This window comes from Mustelus asterias, chromosome 25, assembly GCF_964213995.1.
Source record: "Mustelus asterias chromosome 25, sMusAst1.hap1.1, whole genome shotgun sequence".
NCBI lineage: Eukaryota > Metazoa > Chordata > Chondrichthyes > Carcharhiniformes > Triakidae > Mustelus > Mustelus asterias.
The window spans coordinates 30,715,328-30,740,600 of NC_135825.1; the positions used below are offsets into that span (position 1 = coordinate 30,715,328).

The window sequence follows — 25,273 nt, forward strand, 5'->3', positions numbered from 1 at the left end:
AGTTTCACTCATCAATACAGCTAATGAAAGAAGTCGTGGAAGGAGGTTCTTCGCTAAGCCTCCACTGTTGGTGTTTGCTTAATCCTGCAGTTTCAGTTGGACGATTTAGTGCTGATAAGGTTTTACATTTTGCTCCTCCCTCACACTCAAGTTGCAACAGGTTAGTGATTTTCAGGAGTGTACACACACTGGAGACAGTGAATTGGGACGACTCAGCTGTTTATTTTGCTGGGATTGAACAGAAGTTTTTTGTCATAACTTTCTGGATTTCGCCTGCTGGAAAGCTCTTTCACGGTGATTTAGAATTGTGTTACAGGCACGTTTGACATAAGTGGGTAAGGATATTTAAATTCCAAGCGCATATTCACTCTGACTTCTTAAAGACTGTTTGCTTCACAGATCGGGCACACCTTTAAGGTGTAGTTTTACCATGTCTCTACCAGTTCACATCACCGCTTCAAAGTGAAGCTGATAAAATAACTTTAGACATTTTAAAGTGCAGGCAGTTTGCAAGGATGTGGTGGTCCCAGTGTATATCACAGCTGTGTAAAAACATTCCCAAAATTGTTCTGGAATTATAGTAATTCTTTTTATGGCAAAGCAGTGACAACATTTGAGGATAAGTGTGGGGTTTTGTATGAACTGAGGAACGTTTGAATGTTTGAATTGTTTTTGTGTTCTGGAGATTGGCACAAGTTAGAATCATAGAATTCTATGTGAAGGAGAAGGTGAAGGAAAAACAAAAAAATGGGAGGGGAATCACTACTCAAAAACAATAAGCATTGTCAGAACAACGCGTGAGCTTTCGGTAGATCTGTTTTCATGACTCTAATCTAAGAGAACTGAACAAATCTTAAACATTGATATTCCTTCATTGGAACTTTGATATAGTTATGCTGTTGGGTTTGTCCCTGTATTTTAATTTCTTCATTATTTGCATTTGCTGAAATGCTGTTTTAATTGTTGCTTGAATGAGAAAGCTCCAAGACAGTTTTGCCTGACAGCACATAACATCTAGGCACTCGCACAAGGCAATGCTCTTTTGGCCTTGGTGCTTGATGCTCCCTATTGCCCATCGAGCTGTAGTCCAACATGAGCCACTGCCTTCAGGGAAAGAGAGGATAAAAGCCAGAAAAGAAATATCCTTAAGTAATACAACATTAATATCTCTCTGAATTGGAGACAGTATAAAAATAGATAAATTGCAGGTTTTCTTTCTCCAGGATAATTCCATTCTTTTTAAGTTGTGTTTTGTACTATTTTCTGCGATAGTGGAAAATTTGACGCCATTATTATGATGTGGGGATGACCATCTTAATAAGTTGCTCTAAATTGTGAAATCAGGCCTAGACATCTGACTAAACAATGATTCAAGTGAATGAGTAAATAGTGATACAATCAAACTTAAGAATACTTTGCGATTGGTCCATGTTGCAATCGCTGATGACCACATAGCTAGGAGTTGACACAGAACTATTTGAAAGGTAATAGTCCACTATTGTATCCTGTTACTAATGCTAATTGAATTTTTTAAAAGTCAGGCAAGAGACATAGCTCAACAGTGAAAATTGAAAGCCACAAGAACAGGACTCACAGCCTTCCAAACGACATTGTTAATTAATGTGGCTAATGTCTGGTGATTACTATTTTTAACAAAGACTGCTTAACAAAATAAACAGCAGGAATCAATAGGTGACATTGAGATATTTTACGACTGATTATTTGTAAGTGCTTACCACTGGCATAATGGAATGAGTATATGTGTCTGTCACATAATAAAAGTCCAATTGTCAGCAGGAATTTGTTACAGGCACGGCAAGGGTCAGCTTCCCAAATTCATGAGATGGCAGGGAGCAAACTTTTTTTTGTGGGAAAGGACTTTCTTGCTGTTGAGATTGCCTGCTTTCTACAGCAGCACGGTACAGCCATGGAATCATTACTTCCTGTCACTATTATTCTTTGTGATCATTTACTTCTTGCTGTTTCTGTAACAGCACTTGAAAGCAGAAAACTTGCAGGGGACAATCTTGTGTCAGACATATGTCAAACAAAGGCCTCGATGCAAATTAGACAGGTTAAATCATCACATCTGTTTGCTCTTTTTGGTGGCCGCTGGTGGGGGAGGGGGTCTCCATGGCAGAGGTTTGCTATACGATATCTTAGGATAGCTTTGGGAATTAATAGGAAGGGTTGTAAATGTACGAGTCCCACCTATGATATCTGAGTCCTGATGGAGCATCTGCGGATCAGTAACCATTGTGCTTTGATACTGTGACATTGTTGAAATGATATCCAATGTACAATTTGTGTTAAAACTTCACAACAGCAACTTTATATTTATATAAATGTTCCATCAATCCCCACATAGTCAGAGAATGGGACACTCAAGCCAACGAAGGAACAATTAGGGTGGGTTACCAAAATCTAGATCAAGGTTTCAGGGAAACTCTGAAATGGAGATGGAATAGCTTAAAGAGCATGGAAGTTCAAGAGTTCAGTGTTAAATTCCTTAGTACCAAGGGGTCCCCTCAAGAACTACTCCACAGCCAGCCGTCAGGGAACATAGATCTTTATTCAGTCTACTCGCTCTACAAATGACAACCACCCCCTCAGGGAGGTTCCCAGCCAGCTCACCCCACACCTCGGGTCACATGGACCCATTCCCTTAAAGGGGCTACACCCCAACATACATAACATTCAGAATTATACAAACACAAAATTTGGGGGGTGAGAAATGTAAGTCTGGAAGCGGTTGGATGGAGAAGGGTTAAGACCAGAAAAGTATTTAAGTTTGAGGTGGCAAGGTGCCATAAGTCAGTGAGGATAAAGGCGATGAGTGAGTGGGATATGATGTAGTTAGTACATCAGACGTTTGGATGAATGGAAGGTTATGGCGGGTGGATGATCCCCACATCAAAGTCTACGTAAGAGAGCTTTGAAATAGCTGAACCTGGAGATGAGAATGACATTGGTTGAGATTATTGTTTTGGATGGACTCTGGTAGGCTTGGGACATTTTAACATGTTAAAGATGCGACATGGTTGACTTTGCAGCATACGACTGGTGCCCAATCTTTGTGATGAAGACTGTAGGAGATTGTGATCAAGTAAAGGACACTGAGGTTGCAAACATTCTGATTGAGCTTGAGACTATGCCAGGATAGCGCATAATCAAGGGCACAGAAACTGTTGTCAAGGTTTAAACAAAATAGTTTTTTCTTTTCCGAATGTTTCACTGGAAAAAAATGGAAACTCACCCAAGAATGGATGCTAGTTAAGCAGTCTGCCAGCACAGAGGCAATGGGTTGTCAACAGGAGCAATGCAGAGGTAGGGTGGTCAACAGGGTGTCATTAACATAGCAGGAAGCTGACACTAATCTGCCGATGAGGGGTAGCATATAAATGAGAAAGAGGAAGATGCTGAGAATAAATTCTTTGGAGAACTCGTTGGTGTAGAACAGGAAGAGAAGCCATTGCTGGAGATGGTATAGCTGCCACTGGATAAATAAGAATGGAGTCAAGTCAGGACAGTCCCAGCGAGCTGAGGGTTGGAGGAGAGGCATTCAAGGTAAACAGCGTGGTCAACCATTTCAAAAGCTGCAGCAAGGTTGCGAAATGCAAGGGGAAATAATGTACCGTAGTCAGAGTCCAAAGGAATATCTGAAGTGTGAATGTAGCTTTCAAGGGCAAGGTCACGATGGGGGATTTAAATGGAAGGGCAAGTATTTAAGAAGAAGAAGAAGCTATTTATTATATTTTCTAGCATGGAGATCAGGAATGGAAGTTAGGTGGTCAGCAATTTAATAGGAATGGGATCAAGGTGATTGAAATGGATGAGGAGAGGGTATGGAGATAGAAGAGAAGGTTGAGAAAGATAGGGGCTCAGAGTGAGGGCAGGGGTGGGGAGAGCAGAGCCAGGTGGATGACAAGGGAATTGATGGGCTCCCTGTAGTTGGTTTTTGGCATTGTGGTTAAAAAGGACAGAGGAGAAGGGTTTATGAAAAATGTTATTAGTGGAGAAGGTTTTATCTCTGTTTTCCAGAATGATTCTGGATTAGTGAATGGTTACAAGAGAGCAGACTGAGTTCCAGTAGTGTTTGTGATGGCCCAGCGAGGTCTTCTGATAGAATGCTTAGCCATATTCGTACCTCTTGAACTCGAAGGATTGAAGATTGGAACAATACTAAAGGGAATTACCAGCACTGGAGAGAACCATGTTTTTGTTGGGGATGAGCGAACATAGGTGAAGACATGAGAGTTGTTTACCAACTTGATGGCTGCAGGATTATCATGATGAATAGAGGACCAAAAATTCAGGATATAATTCTGAAAGTTTAGTTTTAAGCAACTTAGGACACTTGTTTTTTTTTAGATGGATTCAGGAACAAGGAGGAGTGTAAGAGGCTATGAATATAAGAACATAAGAACTAGGAGCAGGAGTAGGTCATCTGGCCCCTCGAGCCTGCTCTGCCATTCAATAAGATCATGGCTGATCTTTTTGTGGACTCAGCTCCACTTACCCGCCCACTCACCATAACCCTTAATTCCTTTACTGTTCAAAAATTTAACTATCTTTGCCTTAAAAACATTCAATGAGGTAGCCTCATCTGCTTCACTGGGCAGGGAATTCCATAGATTTACAACCCTTTTTGTGAAGAAGTTCCTCCTCAACTCAGTCCTAAATCTGCTCCCCCTTATTTTGAGGCCATGCCCCCAAGTCTAGTTTCATCCGCCAGTGGAAACAACTTCCCTGCTTCTATCTTATCTATTCCTTTCATAATCTTATATGTTTCTATAAGATCTCCCCTCATTCTTCTGAATTCCAATGAGTATAGCCCCAGTCTACTCAGTCTCTCTTCATAAGCCTCAACTCCAGAATCAACTTTGTGAATCTCCTCTGCACCCCTTCCAGTGCCAGTATATCCATTCTCAAGTAAGGAGACCAAAATTGTACACAGTACTCCAGGTGTGGCCTCACCAGGACCCTATACAGCTGCAACATAACCTCGCTGTTTTTAAACTCCATCCCTCTAGCAATGAAGGACAAAATTCCATTGGCCTTCTTAATTACCTGCTGCACCTGCAAACCAACTCTTTGTGATTCTTGTACAAGAACACCCAGGTCCCTTTGCACAGCAGCATGCTGCAATTTTTTTTACCATTTAAGCAATAGTCCATTTTGCTGTTATTCCTACCAAAATGGATGATCTCACATTTACCAACATTGGACTCCATCTGCTGGACCCTCGCCCACTCACTTAGACTATCTATATCCCTTTACAGACTTTCAGCGTCCTCTGCACACTTTGCTCTGCCACTCTTCTTCGTGTCATCTGCGAATTTTGACACACTACATTTGGTCCCCAACTCCAAATCATCGATGTAAATCGTAAACAATTGCAGTCCCAACACTGATCCCTGAGGCACACCACTAGTCACTGATCGCCAACCAGGAAAACACCCATTTACCCCCGCTCTTTGCTTTGTGTGGGGTGATGTCAAGGATAAGGAATTGATCAGTGCAGATGCTAAGGAAAAAAAGATGGAGAATATTTCAGGTAGGAACCTGAGGTGGGGCTAGATTCCGAGGAAACAAGGACTTTAAATGAGAAGTTAGAATGTTGGAATAGGTTCTCAAAAGAGAAGGTTCCAGAAGAGGAGGGAGAGAGACCAAGGTTTGACTTATTGATAAAGACCTCCATTCTTTGGGAATTTAAAAATAATGTTGTCTGAGAGATTTTTACAATCTTCACCCTGTTGTAATTATTTCTTTCTTTGGGTTTTTCTTTGTACTTATGTTTCTGGATTGGGAGATTGAGTAACTCAACTTAGCTCTGCAGTTCCTGTAAATGCCACTCCTTGATCATCGTGCCAGGAAAATGCTCATCAGATGCATTCCAGGTCTTTTTTGTTTGCTGTCAATATCATTTTACAGGAATTCAGACAGGGATTTCCATACTGAGTGTCCTCATTTTCAGGAAGCTTGAAACATATAAGCAAAAAAAAGCCCATTACCAGTTAATGGAGAAGATCCAATCCTACAGCTTTCTTGTGGAAAAATATAAGAATTATGCTTTTTAAACCCTTAGAAATCACATAATTATTGTAGAAGTCCTAATAGATGTGCATTTCCACAATCTTATTTATTTTTGATTTGCTGTTTCTATGGTTACGATAGACATTTGGACATTGAACATCGTCACTATATTTGCGTTGCTCATTTGTACTTTCAAATAACTTATCACCTGGCTCTTATGCTGCAATTAGACTCAGAACTTGGAAATAAATTTAGTGTGATTTTAACTTATAGAATCCCTATAGTGCAGAAGGAGGCCATTCGGCCCATCGCGTCTGCACTAACCCTCCGACAGAGCATTGCACCCATGCCCTATCCCCGTAACTCTACGTATTTATCCTGCTAATCCCCCTAAACTACACAGTTTGAGATGCTAAGAGACAATTTAGCATGGCCACCAAACCTGAACATCTTTAGACTGTGGGAGGAAACTGGAGGACCCCGAGGAAGCCCTCTCAGACACAGGGTGCACTTGAAAACACCACACAGGACAGAACCTGGGTCCCTGGCACGGTAAGCAGCAGTGCTAACCATTGTGCCATTGTTTATTTACTGACCATTTATTAGTCACAAGTAAGGCTAACGTTAACACGCAATGAAGTTACTGTGAAATTCCCCTCGTCGCCACACTCTGGTGCCTTTTTGGGTCAATGCACCTAACCAGCATGACTTTCAGACTGTGGGAGGAAACCGGAGCACCCGGAGGAAACCCACGCAGACACGGGGGGAACGTGCAAACTCCACACAGTCAGTGACCCAAACCGGGAATCGAACATGGGTCCCTGGCGCTGTGAGGCAGCTGTGCTAACCACTGTGCCACTATGCCGGCCCCTGGGCATACTGTGCCGCCCAGTAGAGGAATACAGCATCAAATTGCGAACAATGGGTCTATTGATTCCACTGGTATCAATATTTGGCTGTGCATTACCAAATCCAGTAAAATAACTGGAGCAAACACAGCCTGAATGGAATCAGGGCAGATTTATTATGGACGCTGGCCTTTATCAGTCAGGACATTGAGTATAAGGGTTGGAACATCATGTTGCAGTTGTATAAGTCGTCGGTGCAGCTGCACTTGGAGTATTGTGCACAGCTTTGGTCACCCTGTTATAGAAAAGACATTGATAAACTGGAAAGAGTTCAAAGAAGATTTACGAGGATGTTGCCAGGACTAGTGGGCCTGGATTATGGGGAGATGTTGGCCAGGCTAGCACTTTATTCCTAGTAACATAAGAGAATGAGGTGCATAGATAGGATGAGTGCACATAGTCTTTTTCCCAGGGAAGGGGAATTGGAAACAAGAGGGCATAGGTTTAAGGTGAGAGGAGAAAGATCTAAGAGGGACCTGAGAGGCAACTTCTTCACGCAGAGCGTGGTGCGTAAATGGAATGAGCTGCCAGAGAAAGTGGTTGAGGCAGGTACAATAGCAACATTTAAAAAGCATTTGGATAAGTACATGGATGGGAAAGGGTTAGAGGGATATGGACCAAACACAGGCAATTGGGACTAGCTGGGGGGGGAACCATGGTTGGCATGTACTGGTTGGGCTGAAGGGCCTCATGCCATGCTGTATTGCTCTATGACTCTTGACTGTATGAGAATCTGTTATTTCCCCCTGGCCAACATTTTGGCATTCATAGCAAAATTGGCAGACATTCAGCAGGCGCAGCATGAAAGCCAAGTCTTATGGGCTTCTTCAAACTCCACGTGCCATTACACATTCTTAGGCCTGTCATCGTGTGAAATAGTATTCGAGGTACCCAAATAATAAACCAAATATAATTCACTGTTATTTATTCAACTGTGGCAGCATAACCAATTATCTCTCTCTAATGGGGAGAGATGCTTACGGTTCTTCATGGACTATGGCTAATTACTTACCTAAGTATTTATTTTGGGGTGCAACAGTATGAGAATCCAAATGTATATTAATGGATTGTGAGCTAGTAATTATATGACCCTTAACTTGTAATAGAATCCTCAACTAGATCTCCTGCAAACCTTCTCAAGAAATGATTGCTTGAAGATTCACGTGTTGTGAAGTCTGCCACTGGGGTTGTTTTGAAGTGTTTGAAACCAGCAGAACAGACTAAACCCTTGCTAATCTTTGTTGCAGTGTCCTTTCATCACCACCAATTTCCCATCTCTTTTTGTGGTTGGGCTTATGCCTTCCAAAGTGTCACAAGGCTGTTAATTCTCAGCACTAAGCACATGACGTAATTTCAAACATGAGGATCAGTCAGCATCTACACAGGTGCGGAGTGTCCTGATGATGTTTTCTTTTGTTTCACGCCTCTAACACCTGTAGGTTTTTGTTTGCTTTTTATCAGAACAGGAAAAACACTGGCAGTTTGAGCCATAAGGGTGAACTCCACATCATTAGGAATTTGCATGAATTCTGAATTTGATCAGTCAGATGAGTCAGGTTTGGAAGGGTCTTCACTCCAAGAAAATGGTGAATTGTTTGCTCTCTGGGTTATTTCAAGACTTGATGTGGAGATGCCGGCATTGGACTGGGGTAAGCACAGTAAGAAGTCTCACAACACCAGGTTAAAGTCCAACAGGTTTATTTGGTAGCACAAACTTTCGGCGTGTCGCTCCTTCTTCAGGTGAAGAATGAGTGACACTCCGAAAGCTTGTGCTACCAAATAAACCTATTGGACTTTAACCTGGTGTTGTGAGACTTCTTACTGTTATTTCAAAACTGCCAGACCAGAATTTTGTACAGCTCGGATATAGCGCAGGTCTATTTTTTTTAATTTTTACTCTGCCCTTAAAGTTCCAAAGCCAATGCTCAGAGTGGAACAGGCAAACCCAAATCCATTCCTTGCTTGCTCCAAAAACCAAATTCAAAATCTAATTGAATCCAATTGGGCGGCACGGTGGCACAGCTGCCTCACCGCGCCGAAGACCTGGGTTCGGTTCTGGCCTCGGGTGACTATGTGATGTTTGTATGTTCTCCTTGTGTCTGCGTAGCCTTCCTCCGGGTGCGTCGGTTTCCTCCCACACTCCAAAGATGTGCGGGTTAGGTTGATTGGCCATGCTACATTGTCCCTTAGTGTCAGGGGGATCAGCAGGGTAAATATATGGGGTTGCAGGGATGGGGCCTGGGTGGTATTGTTGTCTGTGCTGAATGGCCTCCTGTGGATATTCTGTGATTCTATTCTATTTCAAGACCAACAAGATCCAAACTGATAAGATGAGACATGGCACTCCATCTTGGGCTTCATCTGACGCTTGATCTTAGCCGAATGGTAGCCGGGAGCAAATGATCAGCAGTTGTTATACCTGTCAAGCAATCTGATTTACATTCAGGTTGGATTCTACTACTGGAACCCCAGAATGCTGCCTTCTCCCATCACAACATTAGCAGTCTTGTTGATTAGGAATGAAAAATTGAATATAGTTAGGAAGAAATCACTCACAATGAATTTCATGTAAAAAAAAGTGAATGAGTTAAAGACCGTGGCCGCGATTCTCCCATCCCACGGCATTAATTTTTTAGCGCAGCGGGCCAGGAGAATCGCGTATTGGCCGATTTGCAGAATTCCTGCAAGCATTCGCGCTTGTGTCACCGCACCGGAAATCGGCGGGGAGACACAAATTATTTAAATAATAATTTCCTGCAATTTAAATGAGATTAGCGGGCCTGGGACTGAATTCTCCCAGGCCCTCTAACCTCTCCCGCCCCGCCAGAGTGTTTCACTCCAGCGAGGATTGCACTAGCTCCCCACTTTTGGGGAATTAGTGGCCTGACTCCACTGGAGTGAAGAGGGGGTAATTGGGGGCCCCAGGAGGTCTGGCAGTTGGGGGGGGGGGTGGTGTCCCCAGGGCATGGGCACCCTAGCACTGCCCAAGTGGCAAAGTGCCCATGCCTAGGGGGCACCTTGGCACTGCCCACCTGGTATTGGGCAGTGCCAAGGGGTGGGACCTGATGGAGGCGGAGCGCAGGGGGTGATTGGCGGGGTGGGTTGTCCCGCTGTCTCTCTGCATTGGGATCGACTGGGGCAGGAGGGATCGGGGCGGGCTGGGAGGGGGGTGTCTGCCAGGGTGGTCTGCCAGAGGGTCGGGGGGTACATATGCCTGCGGGGGTGTGAGGGGGATTAGCATTTCGGGGGGGGGGGAGGGGCGGCTGGAGATTGGGGCGGTATGGGACTGGGGGATGGGATTGATTGGGGGGGGGCGATCGGGCCGTGGGGGGGGCTGGGGGGCAGCCTGGGGGTCCCAGGCTGGCTAGTGATCGAGCTGGCCAGCAAACGGGAAGCTGACAGTTTGGGGCTGCTGCACATGAGCAGAGGCCCGCTGGTTTCAGCCTAACGGGTGGGAATAGGCCCTGCCTCCTGAAATCTAATGATATTCACGATGGTGGCCTCTGCAGTGCACAGAGTTTGTGAGATTCTAGTGTGTGAAACTCCCACTGAAAAGAAACAGAGTGAATTACTCCAGTTTTCCCGCAAATTCAACACTTCGAATTTTTTTGGGAGAGTTCCGCCCTGTATTTTAATCTTTAAGTTCAAAGGTTCTCACAAACTCCTCTAACTTCAAACTCCTGGTTTATGGACATCATCCAAACCTTCAAGTGAACTGTAATTTTACAATTCATTACAAGAATTTACTTTCTGTGTGACGCAATGAATTTCTTCAGTTTCCATGAGTAACTGTGTCTAATCGTCTGGTGGTTTTCAGTGATTTCAATTGTACAGGGGAATCTACACACAGCTGAAAGCAGGAGTCATGAGTGAGGCATCTATTTTATCGGCGGTATCATGAATTCTGTATGTCTGAGGTTACTTTTTGTCAGTCTTGATTCATCCAGTCTCACAACACCAGGTTAAAGTCCAACATGTTTATTTGGTATTACGAGCTTTCGGAGTGCTGCTTCTTCATCAGGTGAGTCTGATCATTCACCTGATGAAGGAGCAGCGCTCCAAAAGCGCGTAATACCAAATAAACCTGTTGGACTTTGACTGGTGTTGTGAGACTTCTTACTATGCCCACCCCAGTCCAACGCCGGCATCTCCACAACTTGATTTCTCCAACTAGCAAGGTATTTTTCAGACTTTGGTTTTAAATCCACATTCATAAAACTTGGATAATGGGGGCTTTGCTCAATGGCAGCACACCCACCACTGGATCTCTCTCTCAGAATAAACATTTCCACATTGCTGAATTTTGATAGGAACAGGAATTAGTGAGAAAACATATTAGGAGAACAGTAACAGTCAGAAGTACATTGTAGAAGCAAATCAGATATGACTGCAAAGTGCATCTGCAATTAGTTAACAACAGGATGAGATGAAGTTAATTAAAACAAAGATTGGCATTTATTAAAATCAAGAAGAATTGTTTTATAATTGGCTAATTCTGTATATGAATGTAAAACACAGCCTGTAAATGTGTTGACTGCTTTATTGCAAACAGGATTTGGCACCTGCCTGTTACATAAGGAAAACACTGATGCCAAGTTCACTGTTTTCTTTTCTACCAAGCACTGCCAAGCACAGTCAAAGATAACCGTGTACATGCCCTCAATTGTGCAGGTGCACATTTGGGATCACTTCCATATCTCATAATGTACGTAATTTGGACTTTGCATTTGTGTGCTTAATTTCACAGCCATTTTTTTTCGATATTGAGATAATCCCTCATGTAGGCACAGGATGAAAGTCATCCGGGATAAGTAAGATACTGGCCTCTGATTTTATATTTGAACAAAAGTTAATTTGCAGCCACTGAGGTTAGTAATTGGGTCAACATGGGGCAGAAACCAAATTAAAAACATGAACCTGGGTTCGATTCCTGGCTTGGGTCACTGTCTGTGTGGAGTTTGCACATTCTCCTCGTGTCTGCGTGGGTTTCCTCCGGGTGCTCCGGTTTCCTCCCACCGTCCAAAGATGTGCGGGTTAGGTTGAGTGGCCATGCTAGAATTGCCCCTTAGTGTCCTGAGATGCGTAGGTTAGAGGGATTAGTGGGTAAATATGTCGGGATATGGGGGTAGGGCCTGAGTGGGATTGTGGTCGGTGCAGACTTGATGGGCCAAATGGCCTCTTTCTGCACTGTAGGGTTCCTATGATTCTATGAAAAAGTATGTTGAAAAATATTTTTTCAACTCCCAATCTTTGTGTGTTAATATCAAAACAATTTAAACACAATAATGTGCCTTCAACTTATTTTATTGTATAATTTTTAGGTGAATATTTACTTGGGATAAATTATTTCTGGGCCAAAGGAAGAATAGACAATATATTCTTCCGCAAGATGGAAAGCAAAGATGAAGCCAGTGATTCTGACAGTGGAGTCATTCTCCAGTCAGGTAACTTCTTTATTTCTGTTTCTTTTTATAATATTATTTACTCTTGAACAAATCAATCCATTTCCTTATTGTTGCTGATGCTAACTTGAGCCTATAAGTTCAATTTCTATTTAATTTCCCCGACATTTATGTTTCCAGAGTCATCTCATTTGAAGAATGGTCTGTATGTCAGTACTGAATGTTATTCCAAAATAATGTTCATAATCAATCCTAAGGTTTTTTATTTGTCTATCTCAGTCTCTCTTTCTTTGCATAACTACCAGGTTGAGTTGACTCTCCTCCGTAAGTTTCAGTTTGGGATTTTTATAATCAACTTTTAGCTATTTTGAAAGCAGCGTTCAAGTCGATATTCACTGCAAGCTTTAGCCTCCCTGATTCTGCTTGCTTTTTATCCCTGGTGGGATAACAGAGTTGAAAGACTAATGGTTGGAATCTCACCACCATTCATGCTGGTGGGATTTTTCCATCCCGCTGCAGTGAAAGAGGATTTGACTGGCCGTCAAATTCTCCGACTTCGCTGTAGCGGGACCGTGGCATGAATGGCAGGTAAAATCACACCCTGAGTTTTGTAATGCCTTTAACAGTAGCAATCAAAAGCCATAAAGATGTGGGTTTTGTAAGATGTGTGAGGTTCATCTTTCTTCGTTATTATTGCTTAGTAGCTACCATCAACAAACAAGGATAAAATGGTGATATTCCAAAATTGTTTGAGATCAGGTCAGCTTTGATATTCTTCCATTTCAGCTAGTGCAGTGGATAGATACTTTAACCTGTGAGTACAATCTAACGTACATAAGGTCCCACATCATTTGCAAAGTAGGAACCATTTGTGCTGATACATTAAGTCACATGATTATAGACAATGCTGCAGGTTCTAAGTTTAGGATAGAATCATAGAATTCATAGAAACCCTACAGTGCAGAAGGAGGCCATTCGGCCCATCGAGTCTGCACCGACCACAATCCCACCCAGGCCCTACCCCCACATATTTTACCCGCTAATCCCTCTAACCTACACATCCCAGGACTCTAAGGGGCAATTTTTTTTTTTAACCTGGCCAATCAACCTAACCCGCACATCTTTGGACTGTGGGAGGAAACCGGAGCACCCGGAGGAAACCCACGCAGACACGAGGAGAATGTGCAAACTCCACACAGACAGTGACCCGAGCCGGGAATCGAACCCAGGACCCTAGAGCTGTGAAGCAGCAGTGCTAACCACTGTGCTATCGTGCCGCGATAACTTCAGATTTAATGTCTATTTTATTTCCGACACATGGTTTACTATAGATTGACTGGGATTATGTGAATTATAAATTGTTAATGACAGCAGCTTCTGTGCTAACTGCATGCATATCAAATCAATGTAGCATTGCAATAATTGTTTTCAATAGTGAGCATATAATTTCTATTATACAACTTGTCCTTTATCTACGGAGTTGCTGAATATTCCTTTCGTATCTCTGGTTAGTAAAGTTTTAGTTGCATGCTTTGGCATTTTTCACACAAATATAAAAATGGGAATCATTGGATTTTATGATCATTTGCAAATGTCAATTAAAATACTATGACAGTCGGAGTGAATTGTTGAACAGTCAAAACTAAGACTTTATGACTTCTGGTTCTTTGAAGTTAAAATGTTATTGTGCTCATAGATGCTTTAGCCTTTGTGCAATGATATTGTAGACACTTTAAGAAATGGTTCTCTTGTTATCTGAGTACGGTTGAAGGGCCTTAGCTTTTAAAACAACTGATGAAGGCAAGTTTTATCTTCAACCAATCATTCTTTTCAAGCAAGCATTATAGAATTGAATACAAAAACTAGTATTTCCACTAGTAAACAGTCTCAATGATGCAGGAAGAGAATTGGAAACAGACTCATTAAGCAAATGTTCCTCAATGAGAAAGTGTTCACAAACAGTTTTACCATTATATGTATGGCCATGCTTTATATCCAGTTTAACATCATTATTGTTAAAGCTGAGGTAACAACTGTTTAACACAGTCGCCTTAATTTCCCCCCTCCACTATTTCCGTGGGTCCCAACCTCCTTAAAGGAAGAAAGATAATCCTCTGCCAAACACTAGAGAGAGGAATTTCAGACAAAGGGCTGTTCATTCATACATTAGGAGGCCACAGTGTAATTTCAATGCCCTTATCAATAATAGTTTGCAGTGGAACATGTTATTCTAGGTTAGCACTGCATCCAAACTGGATGCATTGATGTTAATTCTTCAAAGGGTTTCTTTTGTTGAAAAAAATGAAACAAAGAATATTTTAAAATATACTGGAGCAAGTGAAACCTCAATTAATCGCTATCAAGGACAGTCGCAACAGTGTTTTGATTGTGTCTCTATCGCATATGTCATGATAATAGTGTAGGTTGGAGAGTACTAAGGATATGCAGCTGCAGTCACTTACATTAGTGTGGACTGAAGATGACATATTTAGTGATATTCTGAATCACTCCTCCAGCTCTGTTGAAAAAAGACATTTTGCTGCAATTGTTAGGGACCAGTTCAGAAACTCCAAGGTACACTGTGAAGTTAGCCGAGACTAAGGAGCAATTTAGCATGGCCAATCAACCTAACCCGCACATCTTTGGAGTGTGGGAGGAAACCGGAGCGCAATGCGGAAACCCACGCAGACACAGGGAGAACTTGCAAACTCCACACAGACAATCACCCAAGCCGGGAATTGAACCCGGGTCCTGGCACTGTGAGGCAGCAGTGCTAACCACTGTGCCACCGTGCTGCCCCTTATTCTTGGGAATAAGGTAGGAGTGTGTTTCTGTGGGTGAATGCTTTGGTAATAGTTATCATCTTATGATAACCATATGCTGATGACATTATATCAGCACCATATCAAACATACTTCCAAGCTATGCCTCTGTCATATCTATTTAAGCGACTCTGCGGCAGCTATTAGCTCAGTAGGAAATTTTAAATAAATATGACAGGCGGCTGGAAAGGATTTTGGTTATACTTTGATTTCATATTAATATTTATAGTTAATTAGAAAAACATATGGCAAATTGGAAGTTGAAGCTACAGTGGAGTTCCTCTGTAAAATTGAGCCAAAACTGCACTGCCACTGGTGGGAGGTGGTAAGTACAAGGAGGGATGTTTGCACAGACATTCCCTTAAAATTTCTATTGCAAAGGTGGATATAGGAAACTATCAGGGAGGTCTTGTGGCGCAGTGGGTAACATCACTGCCTCTGAGCCAGAAGCTCTTGAGTTCAAGACCCACATCAGGGCTTGCTGCCTAAATAACGCTGCCCAAATAGCAGGGCTAAATGGGTTGAGTTGAGCATTAACCTGCAAATCCTTCTAACGTATGCCAATGGCAGGCAGTCGAGAGAGAGAGAGATTCCTGGTAAGCCACATGACAGAAATGAAATTGGAGCCTGTGCTATCATTATTCATGGCTCTGGACAATATCATGCTTGGAAAAGTGCATGTTGCCACAGCATATAGGATTCCTTGGGGCCAGGGGGGCGGGGGGCAAATTAGATTAGTTCGGTGTCAACAGCACAGGGTTCGATCCCTATTCCGCTGGGGAGGAATTGAGACCTGCCTCCCTGCTCTGTGTGTGGTGGAGGTTGTGAGTCAGACCTGTCTTGGGCCAGAGAACTGAAACTATAATGGAAGAGCTTGCAGATTAAGATTTTCGATGTATCTTAGCACGGTGGCACAGTGGTTAGCACTGCTGCCGCACAGCACCAGGGACCCAGATTCGATCCCCAGCTTGGGTCACTGTCTGTGCGGAGTTTACATGTTCTCCTCCTGTCTGCGTGGGTTTTCCCCGGTGCACCAGTTTCCTCCCACAGTCCAAAAGACGTGCTGGTTAGGTGCATTGGCCATGCTCCCTCAGTGTACCCGAACAGGTGCCAGTGTGGTGACTGGGGGGGGTTTTCACAGTAACCTAATTGCAGTGTTATTGTAAGCCAAGTTGTGTCACTAATAAATAAACTTAAAGATATTCTTGTGCTGCGGTAGATGCTGAATCTTTGAAGGCGTTTTGTTACAATAACATTGACCAAGATGGATAGAATAATAAGAACTACACACTGCTTGTAAAAACATGTATATTTGATTTCTGAAATTTAAGGCTCTATATTGTCATGAGGTTCTATATAGTCAATGTATTCTGGTGCACAACTGAAATTTGGACCACAGTAACATATTAATTTCCACAGCTCAAATGTCACACAATCTTTCATTAATCAAGCCTTTTGTCATTCAGCAAACCTCTAGTCAATTTAACATGTTTGTCAAAACAAGTCACAACCTGTCTTTAGCTGTAACAATCATGTGTAATTTGAAAAGCCACGTAAACTCTCACTTCCTCGGCTGACAGAGGTTTGATTACTTCAACACCATGCTATGCTGTGACTTGTAGATGAAGCCGGGGAAATATGTGATGATTTGCACCAACTGGATTTCAGGTTGCATAATAATCACTTTCTCACTGTGAGCCACAGACCTTAATTCGAAATTACACTTAACTTGTTTGCCTCTTATTTAACAGTAGCAGCTTAATGTAAGAATGCTTTACTGCCTGTCATCTTAACAGAGGTGTTGATCCAATTCAAATCATAACATCAGTCAAAATGGGGATAAAGAGAATTTCATCTGAAAAATATTAATCACTTGTGAACAAACATTTATGCAGCATAATTAATGGCCTTGGGCTTTGCAGGGTTTTTAACTCTGGGATTGTGCCAGTTGCCTGATGTGCCTGGCATGGCTGCTGATCCTTTGCGAGGACCACGCCTCATTAACGTTTGATCACAAATTCTGGGTGGAACTTCCCCAAAGATAACAGTGAGAAAACCGGAGCGACCTGCGCCAGTCTGTCAAGTGCAGTTCCACACTGCAATCGTTCAACACTCAGTCATTTTTTGGGAGAGCAGTGAGTTGTGCGCTGGTTCTGGGGGGGGAGGGGGGGTGTTGGGGGGGGCGGGGGGAGGTGGGTGGGGAGGTTGGGCCTATACACGCCGGTGGGCCTGGCTGCAAAGCGCTCGGGTGCCATTAAGGCACTGAGAGATCGCCTCCTACCCCCCGAATCACATCAGAATCCCCTCCCTGATTGGTGGCATGTTTCCCCACCCTTTCCCCGACAATGATCACCAGCAGAGAGGCTTTGGGGCCCTCCCAATGGGGGCCACCTGCTGACCCCTGCCATGTTCCCCCACACCTGCACAACGCCCTCCACACGACCCTCCCCTGCACAGACTCCTGCCTGTATAGCCACCCCTACATAGCCCCTCCATCATAGGTCCCACCCACACTCAGACCCCACTCCCTTGGCACTGCCACTGGCACACTGGCAGTGCCCCACTAGCTTTGCCAGGGTGCCCAACCGGCACTGCCAGTGTGCCAGGTGGGCACTGCCTGATGGGCACTGCCCAGCCATGTCCCTGATCACCCAGGAGCTTCAATGGCCTCTGAGCAGCCCCCCGCCACCCCAGAGTGGCCATCGCACCTAGTCTTCGCTGTGGAGGCCAGTAGTGATTCTCGCTGGTCTCACACCACACCCGAAGGTTGGAAGGTCCTGGGAGCTGAGAGTCGAACGAGCTACATGTAATGCTAATTGGCCTCGTGCCCTTTCTGGGCACAATCCGGTTCATGCCAATCGAAAGGAACTGGGACGATTGCAAACTGTTTGGCGCCGTGCGCGAAACCGATTTTTAGGCCGACGTGCTATTTTATGGGATCGGCACGATCTGCCCCAGGCGTGGTGAGGTCGGAAAATCGCTCCCTCTAAATCAACACCCACAGCTTAATGAACAGTGAGAAATCTAGCATCTTCTGGCAGAAAAGAGGTATTAAGTTACATAAGAAATAGGAGCATGAGTAGGACATAGAGCTCCTCGAGCCTGTTCTGCCGCTCAGTACGATCATGGATGATCTTCTGCCTGAACTTCATTTTCTCACCTGTTTCCCTTACCACTTGAATACCTGAGAAACAAAAAAATTATAGATCTCAACCGTCACTGCATTCAGTAATGGAGCAGCGCAACTCTTCCTGCCCCCCCCCCCCCCCCCCCCCCCCACCCCTTTTGGAGAATTCCAAAGATTCACGGTCCTTTGAGTGAAGAGATTTCTCCTAACGTTCGTCCTTAATGATAGGCCCCTTATCCTCAGATTGTGACCCTGTGTTCTAGAAGCTCTGTATGCCCTGTGAAGCCCTTTCAGGATGTCGTATGTTTCAATAAGATCATCTCTCATTCTTCTAAACTCCAGTGGATGGATGTAGTCAAACTGAAAGAATTTTATGGAGCAATGAGGAGCATTTATGTTCCACAAAAGTCCATTTAATAAAACAACTTGTACCTACCATCTTCTGAATGATCTATATTAAGCAGTCTACGGATATTCTTTTAAGCGAATATAGTTAGGTCTTTGTACACCTGGTATCAACAGTCAATGCAGGTGTGGTGCACGCCCCACCTTTGATATCTCAAGCACCCATCAAGTTCTTACCTATTTCATCGGACCTTAAATAGTATATTGAGTGAAGGACCCTAACTGGGGCAGCAGTGCAAAGGCCCCAGTGAAGATGGAAGCAATCACACTGGCAATGGAAAGAGTGAAGCATTTCCATTGTTGATCCACTGCCACCATGGTCTCACAGGGCAGAGGTCATAAAACATGACCCTGTTGACACTGGAAGGAATATCTTTTTGGGGGGGACAGTCGGTGGGTGAGGGGTCAGGGTTGGGCATTGATGAGTGTTAAGGAAGCATTAAAATTAGAAGGAGAAGAAACACTTTATTTTGACATTGTTAGTGAACGCTCTTCTATAAAATATTATATCTATGGGTGGCATGATGGCACAGTGGTTAGCACGCTGCCTCACAGTGTCAGGGATCGGGTTGGATTCCTGGCTTGGATCACTAGCAGTGTGGAGTCTGCACATTCTCCCCGTGTCTGTGTGGGTTTCCTCCGGGTGCTCCAGCTTTCTCCCACAGTCCAAAGACATGCTGGTTAGGTGAATTGGCCATGCTAAATTCTCCCTCAGTGTACCCAAACAGGCACTGGAGTGTGGCAACTAGGAGATTTTCACAGTAACTTCATTGCAGTATGAATGTAAGCCTACTTGTAACAATAAATAAATAAACTTTAAACAATTATTAGAACTTGTCTGCTTCAGCCTATGTAAGAAGTTTAACAACACCAGGTTAAAGTCCAACAGGTTTATTTGGTAGCAAAAGCCACACCAAGCTTTCGGAGCTGCAAGCCCCTTCTTCAGGTGAGTGGGAATTCTGTTCACAAACAGAGCATATAAAGACACAAACTCAATTTACATGAATAATGGTTGGAATGCGAATACTTACAACTAATCAAGTCTTTAAGAAACAAAACAGCATGAGTGGAGAGAGCATCAAGACAGGCTAAAAAGATGTGTATTGTCTCCAGACAAAACAGCCAGTGAAACTCTGTGGGGGTTACAAATAGTGGGACATGAACCCAATATCCCGGTTGAGGCCGTCCTCGTGTGTGCGGAACTTGGCTATCAGTTTCTGCTCAGCGACTCTGCGCCGTCGTGTGTCGCGAAGGCCGCCTTGGAGAACCCCGAATATCAGAGGCCGAATGCCCGTGACCGCTGAAGTGCTCCCCAACAGGAAGAGAACAGTCTTGCCTGGTGATTGTCGAGCGGTGTTCATTCATCCGTTGTCGCAGCGTCTGCATAGTTTCCCCAATGTACCATGCCTCGGGACATCCTTTCTTGCAGCGTATCAGGCAGACAACGTTGGCCGAATTGCAAGAGTATGTACCGTGTACCTGGTGGATGGTGTTCTCACGTGAGATGATGGCATCTGTGTCGATGATCCGGCACGTCTTGCAGAGGTTGCTGTGGCAGGGTTGTGTGGTGTCATGGTCACTGTTCTCCTGAAGGCTGGGTAGTTTGCTGCGGACAATGGTCTGTTTGAGGTTGTGTGGTTGTTTGAAGGCAAGAAGTGGGGGTGTGGGGATGGCCTTGGCGAGATGTTCGTCTTCATCAATGACATGTTAAAGGCTCCGGAGGAGATGCCGTAGCTTCTCCGCTCCGGGGAAGTACTGGACAACGAAGGGTACTCTGTCCACTGTGTCCCGTGTTTGTCTTCTGAGGAGGTCGGTGCGGTTTTTCGCTGTGGCGCGTTGGAACTGTTGATCAATGAGTCAAGCGCCATATCCTGTTCTTATGAGGGCATCTTTCAGCGTCTGGTGGTGTCTGTTGCGATCCTCCTCATCCGAGCAGATCCTGTGTATACGGAGGGCTTGTCCGTAGGGGATGGCTTCTTTAACGTGTTTAGGGTGGAAGCTGGAGAAGTGGAGCATCGTGAGGTTATCCGTGGGCTTGCGGTACAGTGAGGTGCTGAGGTGACCGTCCTTAATGGAGATGCGTGTGTCCAAGAATGCAACCGATTCCGGAGAGTAGTCTATGGTGAGTCTGATGGTGGGATGGAACTTGTTGATGTCATCATAGAGTTGTTTCAGTGATTGTTCACCATGAGTCCAAAGGAAGAAAATGTCATCGATGTATCTAGTGTATAGCATCGGTTGAAGGTCCCGTGCTGTGAAGAAGTCTTGTTCGAACCTGTGCATGAAGATGTTGGCATATTGAGGTGCGAATTTGGTCCCCATGGCTGTTCCGTGTGTCTGGATGAAGAACTGGTTGTTGAAGGTGAAGATATTGTGGTCCAGGATGAAGCGGATGAGATGTAAAATTGCATCTGGAAACTGGCAGTTGTTGGCGCTGAGCACTGAGGCCGTTGCAGCAATGCCATCGTCATGGGGGATGCTGGTGTAGAGTGCCGAGACATCCATTGTGACGAGGAGCGCTCCTGGTTCAACTGCTCCATGTGTGCCGAGTTTCTGTAGGAAGTCCGTCGTGTCGCGACAAAAGCTGGGGGTTCTTTGTACAATGGGTTTCAGGATGCCCTCAGCCTATGTACCAGAGGCAATAGCATTTGTTTGGCTATTTTACATTGATCCTTGACATTTTGATTTCACCAGATCAAAGGTTTGTTACGAACTCATATCTCTGAAGATACTGTGCATGAAGTATGTTAATTATCAGTAGTAGATCGTAACTGATAATAAACAGGATATGTTGGATGGTTGCCAGTGAGTTAGAGTAATCTAAACAAAGGAATGAGACAAAGAGATAAACAATGTTTGCTGAATGTACCCTTTCATCTTGGCCACCAAAATAGATTCTGCCAGATTAGTGGTAACACTTGCTACAATGAAATGGTTAAAAACAAAATCAGACACATGCTTGAACGATCTCTGACTATGTCGCACATATTAAATGCATAGAAATGCTACTGAGAACATTTTCCTATTTTGGTGGGGTCCTTCACAGAGTGATCACAGACCACAATAAAAAGAGAAAGTGCTGGAAAAGCTCAGCAGGTGTGACAGCATCTATAGAGAGCAAAGCAGACTAAGGCCATTCACGCCGGTGGGATTTTCTGGTCCCGCTCCAGTGAATAGAGATTTGGCCGAGCACCAAATTCACCGTCCTCGCATGCAGCAGCAACAGAGCGTGAACGGCTGGAAAATTCCAGCCGAAATGTTTCAAGTGCAATATCGCCCTTTTTGGGAACTCCCCTTCTCGAAGTTCTGAGGTAGGGTCACATTGGTCTCAAAATCTGTTTCTCTCCACAGATGCTACAAGACCTGCTGAGTTTTTCCAGCACTTTCTCTTTTTATTTCAGATCGCTAGCATAGAATCCCAATAGTGCAGAAGTAGGTCATTCGGCCCATCGAGTCTACACTGACAGTAATCCCACCCATCCCCTATCCCCATAACCCCATGTATTTACCCTCCTAATCCTCGGGACACTAAGGGGCAATTTAGCATGACCAATCAACCTAACCTGCACATCTTTGGACTGTGGGAGGAAACCAGAGCACCCGGAGGAAACCCACGCAGACACGGGGAGAATGTGCAAACTCCAGACAGACAGTCACCCTTGGCTGGAATTGAACCCGGGTCCCTGGCGCTGTGAGGCAGCAGTGCTAACCACTGTGTCACCATGCTGCAGTATTTTGTTTTTTGTTATAACTTTAGTAACCTAGCTTATGCACCTTATAATTTAACCAATTGTTTTCAGTAAAGAATTACTAAATTCTTCACTATCCTCAGACTGCAGATAGTGTTCTGTAAGGAACAATTGCTTAACAGCAATTCCATCATTGCCTTTATTCATTTAGCAGTTCCAAAGAACACTTATAGTAGTGAATTCACTTGTTTTAACATTCTGCTGCATTTTTGAAATCTTTGACTAAATGTAAGTGAACTTCATTCAACAAGTCAGAGAAACTTTAATACTGGAGATGTTAAACTAATGTAATCATAGACAATAACCAAATTGCTCCAAATGATAGATGAACTGGCACCAGTCTGTATAAAGAGAACCACTTCCTGATTCCGCTATTGTTTGGCCAACCAAGCTCTTGGATGTTAAGTCTGTCCTTGAGTCACTTGGTAACAGCAACAAACAAACAGATGAATATTGTGGCATTAAAAGGCTTCAGTTTTCCAGCTGCAGTGTTAATTATTAACTGCAGACAATGAAAGGGAGCTGTCAAAGTGTTGCTCAGACATGGTATCTCGAAATGTACAGACAGATGGGATAGGCAACTTGACAATGAATCATGCAAGAACTCATTACAGCTCAACGGATGTTACTACTGCCCCGCCTCTCCTGAAGACAGTGTATTATGCTAAGATATGGTTTACCGAAAGCTTGTAGCCTCCCAATATCTTGCTTGCATTGCTTTCCTCATCTATAAAATTTGATTATGAAAGCACGATACAAATATGTCACTATGTGCTTCATAATGGAGCGGCATTAGTCACAGGGAATTTTTGAGCGAAGGCTTTGAAGAGGTAAGCTTAGGGCTGAATTTTCCTTCCATTCCCACCAGCGGGGATCTTCTGGTCCCACTGATGGTGACCCACCCCTGCGGTGGGTTCCTTGGTAGCGTGACTGGCAAACAATGCAAAATTCCATTGATACCAGCAGGACTGGAAAATCCTGCCACTGGTCAATGGCTAGCTGCCTCTACCAAAAGCATAATGCGAGATTGAGGGAGGGGTGGGGGGGTTGTGGATGGTTAGTATATGCTTCTAAAGTCAAAAGCAGGTCAGTGTTTTAGGAGGAAAGTTCCAAGATGCAGACTAGTGATGACTGAAAGCAAAAGGTTGGCTGGAGCAAGGGAGATGGTTGGAGCTGAGACATGGAGATTGGTGAAATAGGGTAAGAGTAACACGGTGGATAGATTTTTAAGTGTGGATAGGATTTTAAAATCAATATGGATGATAGACAGGAAAAGGGAGGACTGGGCAAACAGGGTGGTAAATTTTTTAATTCTGTAGGTGCAAGCTCAGGAGAAAGTAGACAATACAGGGTGTCAGCAGGATATCTAATTGTGGGAGGCATTATAGACAAGCCAGACCTTGTCCTCATTCAATGGGTGTTTCCTAAAAGTGCCATTAGACAGCAATAGTGCGCCCTAACAAATTGGAAACCTCCCTATCTATGGGCACCAAAGATTGGAACTAAGCTTGAATCTAATTTTGCAATGGCTGGGGAGTCAATTTCAAACTTCAAAAAAATACACACATTTTCAACAGAAGTGGACTATTGGGACGGCATGGTGGCACAATGGTTAGCACTGCTGCCTCAGAGCACCAGGGAGCTGGATTCAATTCTAGCCTAGGATGACTGTCTGTATGGAGTTTGCACATTCTCCTTGTGTCTCTGAGGGTTTCCTCCAGGTGCTCCGGTTTCCTCCCACAGCCCAAAGATGGGCAGGTTAGGTGAATAGGCCATGGTAAATGTGCAGGGTTGTGGTGATAGGGCTGAGTTGGAGGGGGTGGGCCTGAGAAATTAGCTCTTTCAAAGAGTTGGTGTAGACTCAGTGGGCCGAATGGCCTCTTTCTGCACAGTAGGGATTATATAATTTAAGCAGATATGCAGATATTTGAAGTGTGGACTTTGTTGATCAAAAGGAATTATTTAGACCAACTCAATGGCAGAGGTTCTTGCTTCCATCAAGTACAGATGGTTATTTCTTCCAACAATTCATATTTAACACAAACAACTTGACACTATTAATGTGAAAAAAAATCCCTATGTACTTCACAGAGGCCTTGTTAAAAAGAATCAATATATGCCAAGTGATATTAGGAGGAGGCACCAGAGGGGCAGGAAAGAGAGAAAATCGTGGTTAGATAATGAAGACCACACCACCATTGTGGCTGGGGAGTCAATTGTGAGATAATATAGATAAGCGCTGAATCTTGGGTAAGATGCAAGTTTTAAAAGCCACCAATGAAATCCTCCACAACAAGGTGATGGGTGCCAAGCGCCTTGTTCTGGAACATTCTAGAGGGAAGTACTGATTATGATTATAGATGTATATGGCATTTTTCCTGGTGTTGGTGGGTGGGGTGAGAGAGACATAAAGTGAGTTTGATGTTAATCCCCACTGCCAATATTAAATGGGAATGTCACTGAGAGAGAAGGATTGGGTAGCACAGGAGAAAAGCAATGATTATTGCTTTGGTGGGCCCTTCTGAATTAGTCAAGATGTACAAAGAGAAGGTGTGGACTTAGTCAAGGGAGTTTCAAGCTTGACACTATGGCAGAAGGGTTTTAAGTTTACTTATTAGCATCACAAGTAGGCTTACATTAACACTGCAAAGAAGTTACTGTGAAAATCCCCTAGTCACCACACTCTAGCGCTTGCCCAGGTACACCGAGGGAGAATTTATCATGGCCAATGCACCTAACCAGCACATCTTTCTGACTGTGGGAGGAAACTGGAGCACCCGGAGTAAATCAGAGTGGCTAATCACCCCAGGGGAGGATCCCTCAC

The 25,273-nt window shown here is 44.0% G+C and overlaps 1 protein-coding gene across 1 annotated transcript in view; it reads left to right on the forward strand.

Annotated features, from left to right (window-relative positions):
• The first annotated feature begins 282 nt into the window (after positions 1–282).
• LOC144479272 (innate immunity activator protein-like) overlaps positions 283–25,273 on the forward strand; it is a 62,825-nt gene continuing 37,834 nt past the window's right edge. The window contains exons 1-2 of the mRNA XM_078197943.1: positions 283–335; positions 12,266–12,388. Of these exons, the coding sequence (XP_078054069.1) occupies positions 12,334–12,388 (55 nt within the window). The 5' untranslated portion in view covers positions 283–335; positions 12,266–12,333. The remainder of the gene's footprint in view (positions 336–12,265; positions 12,389–25,273) is intronic.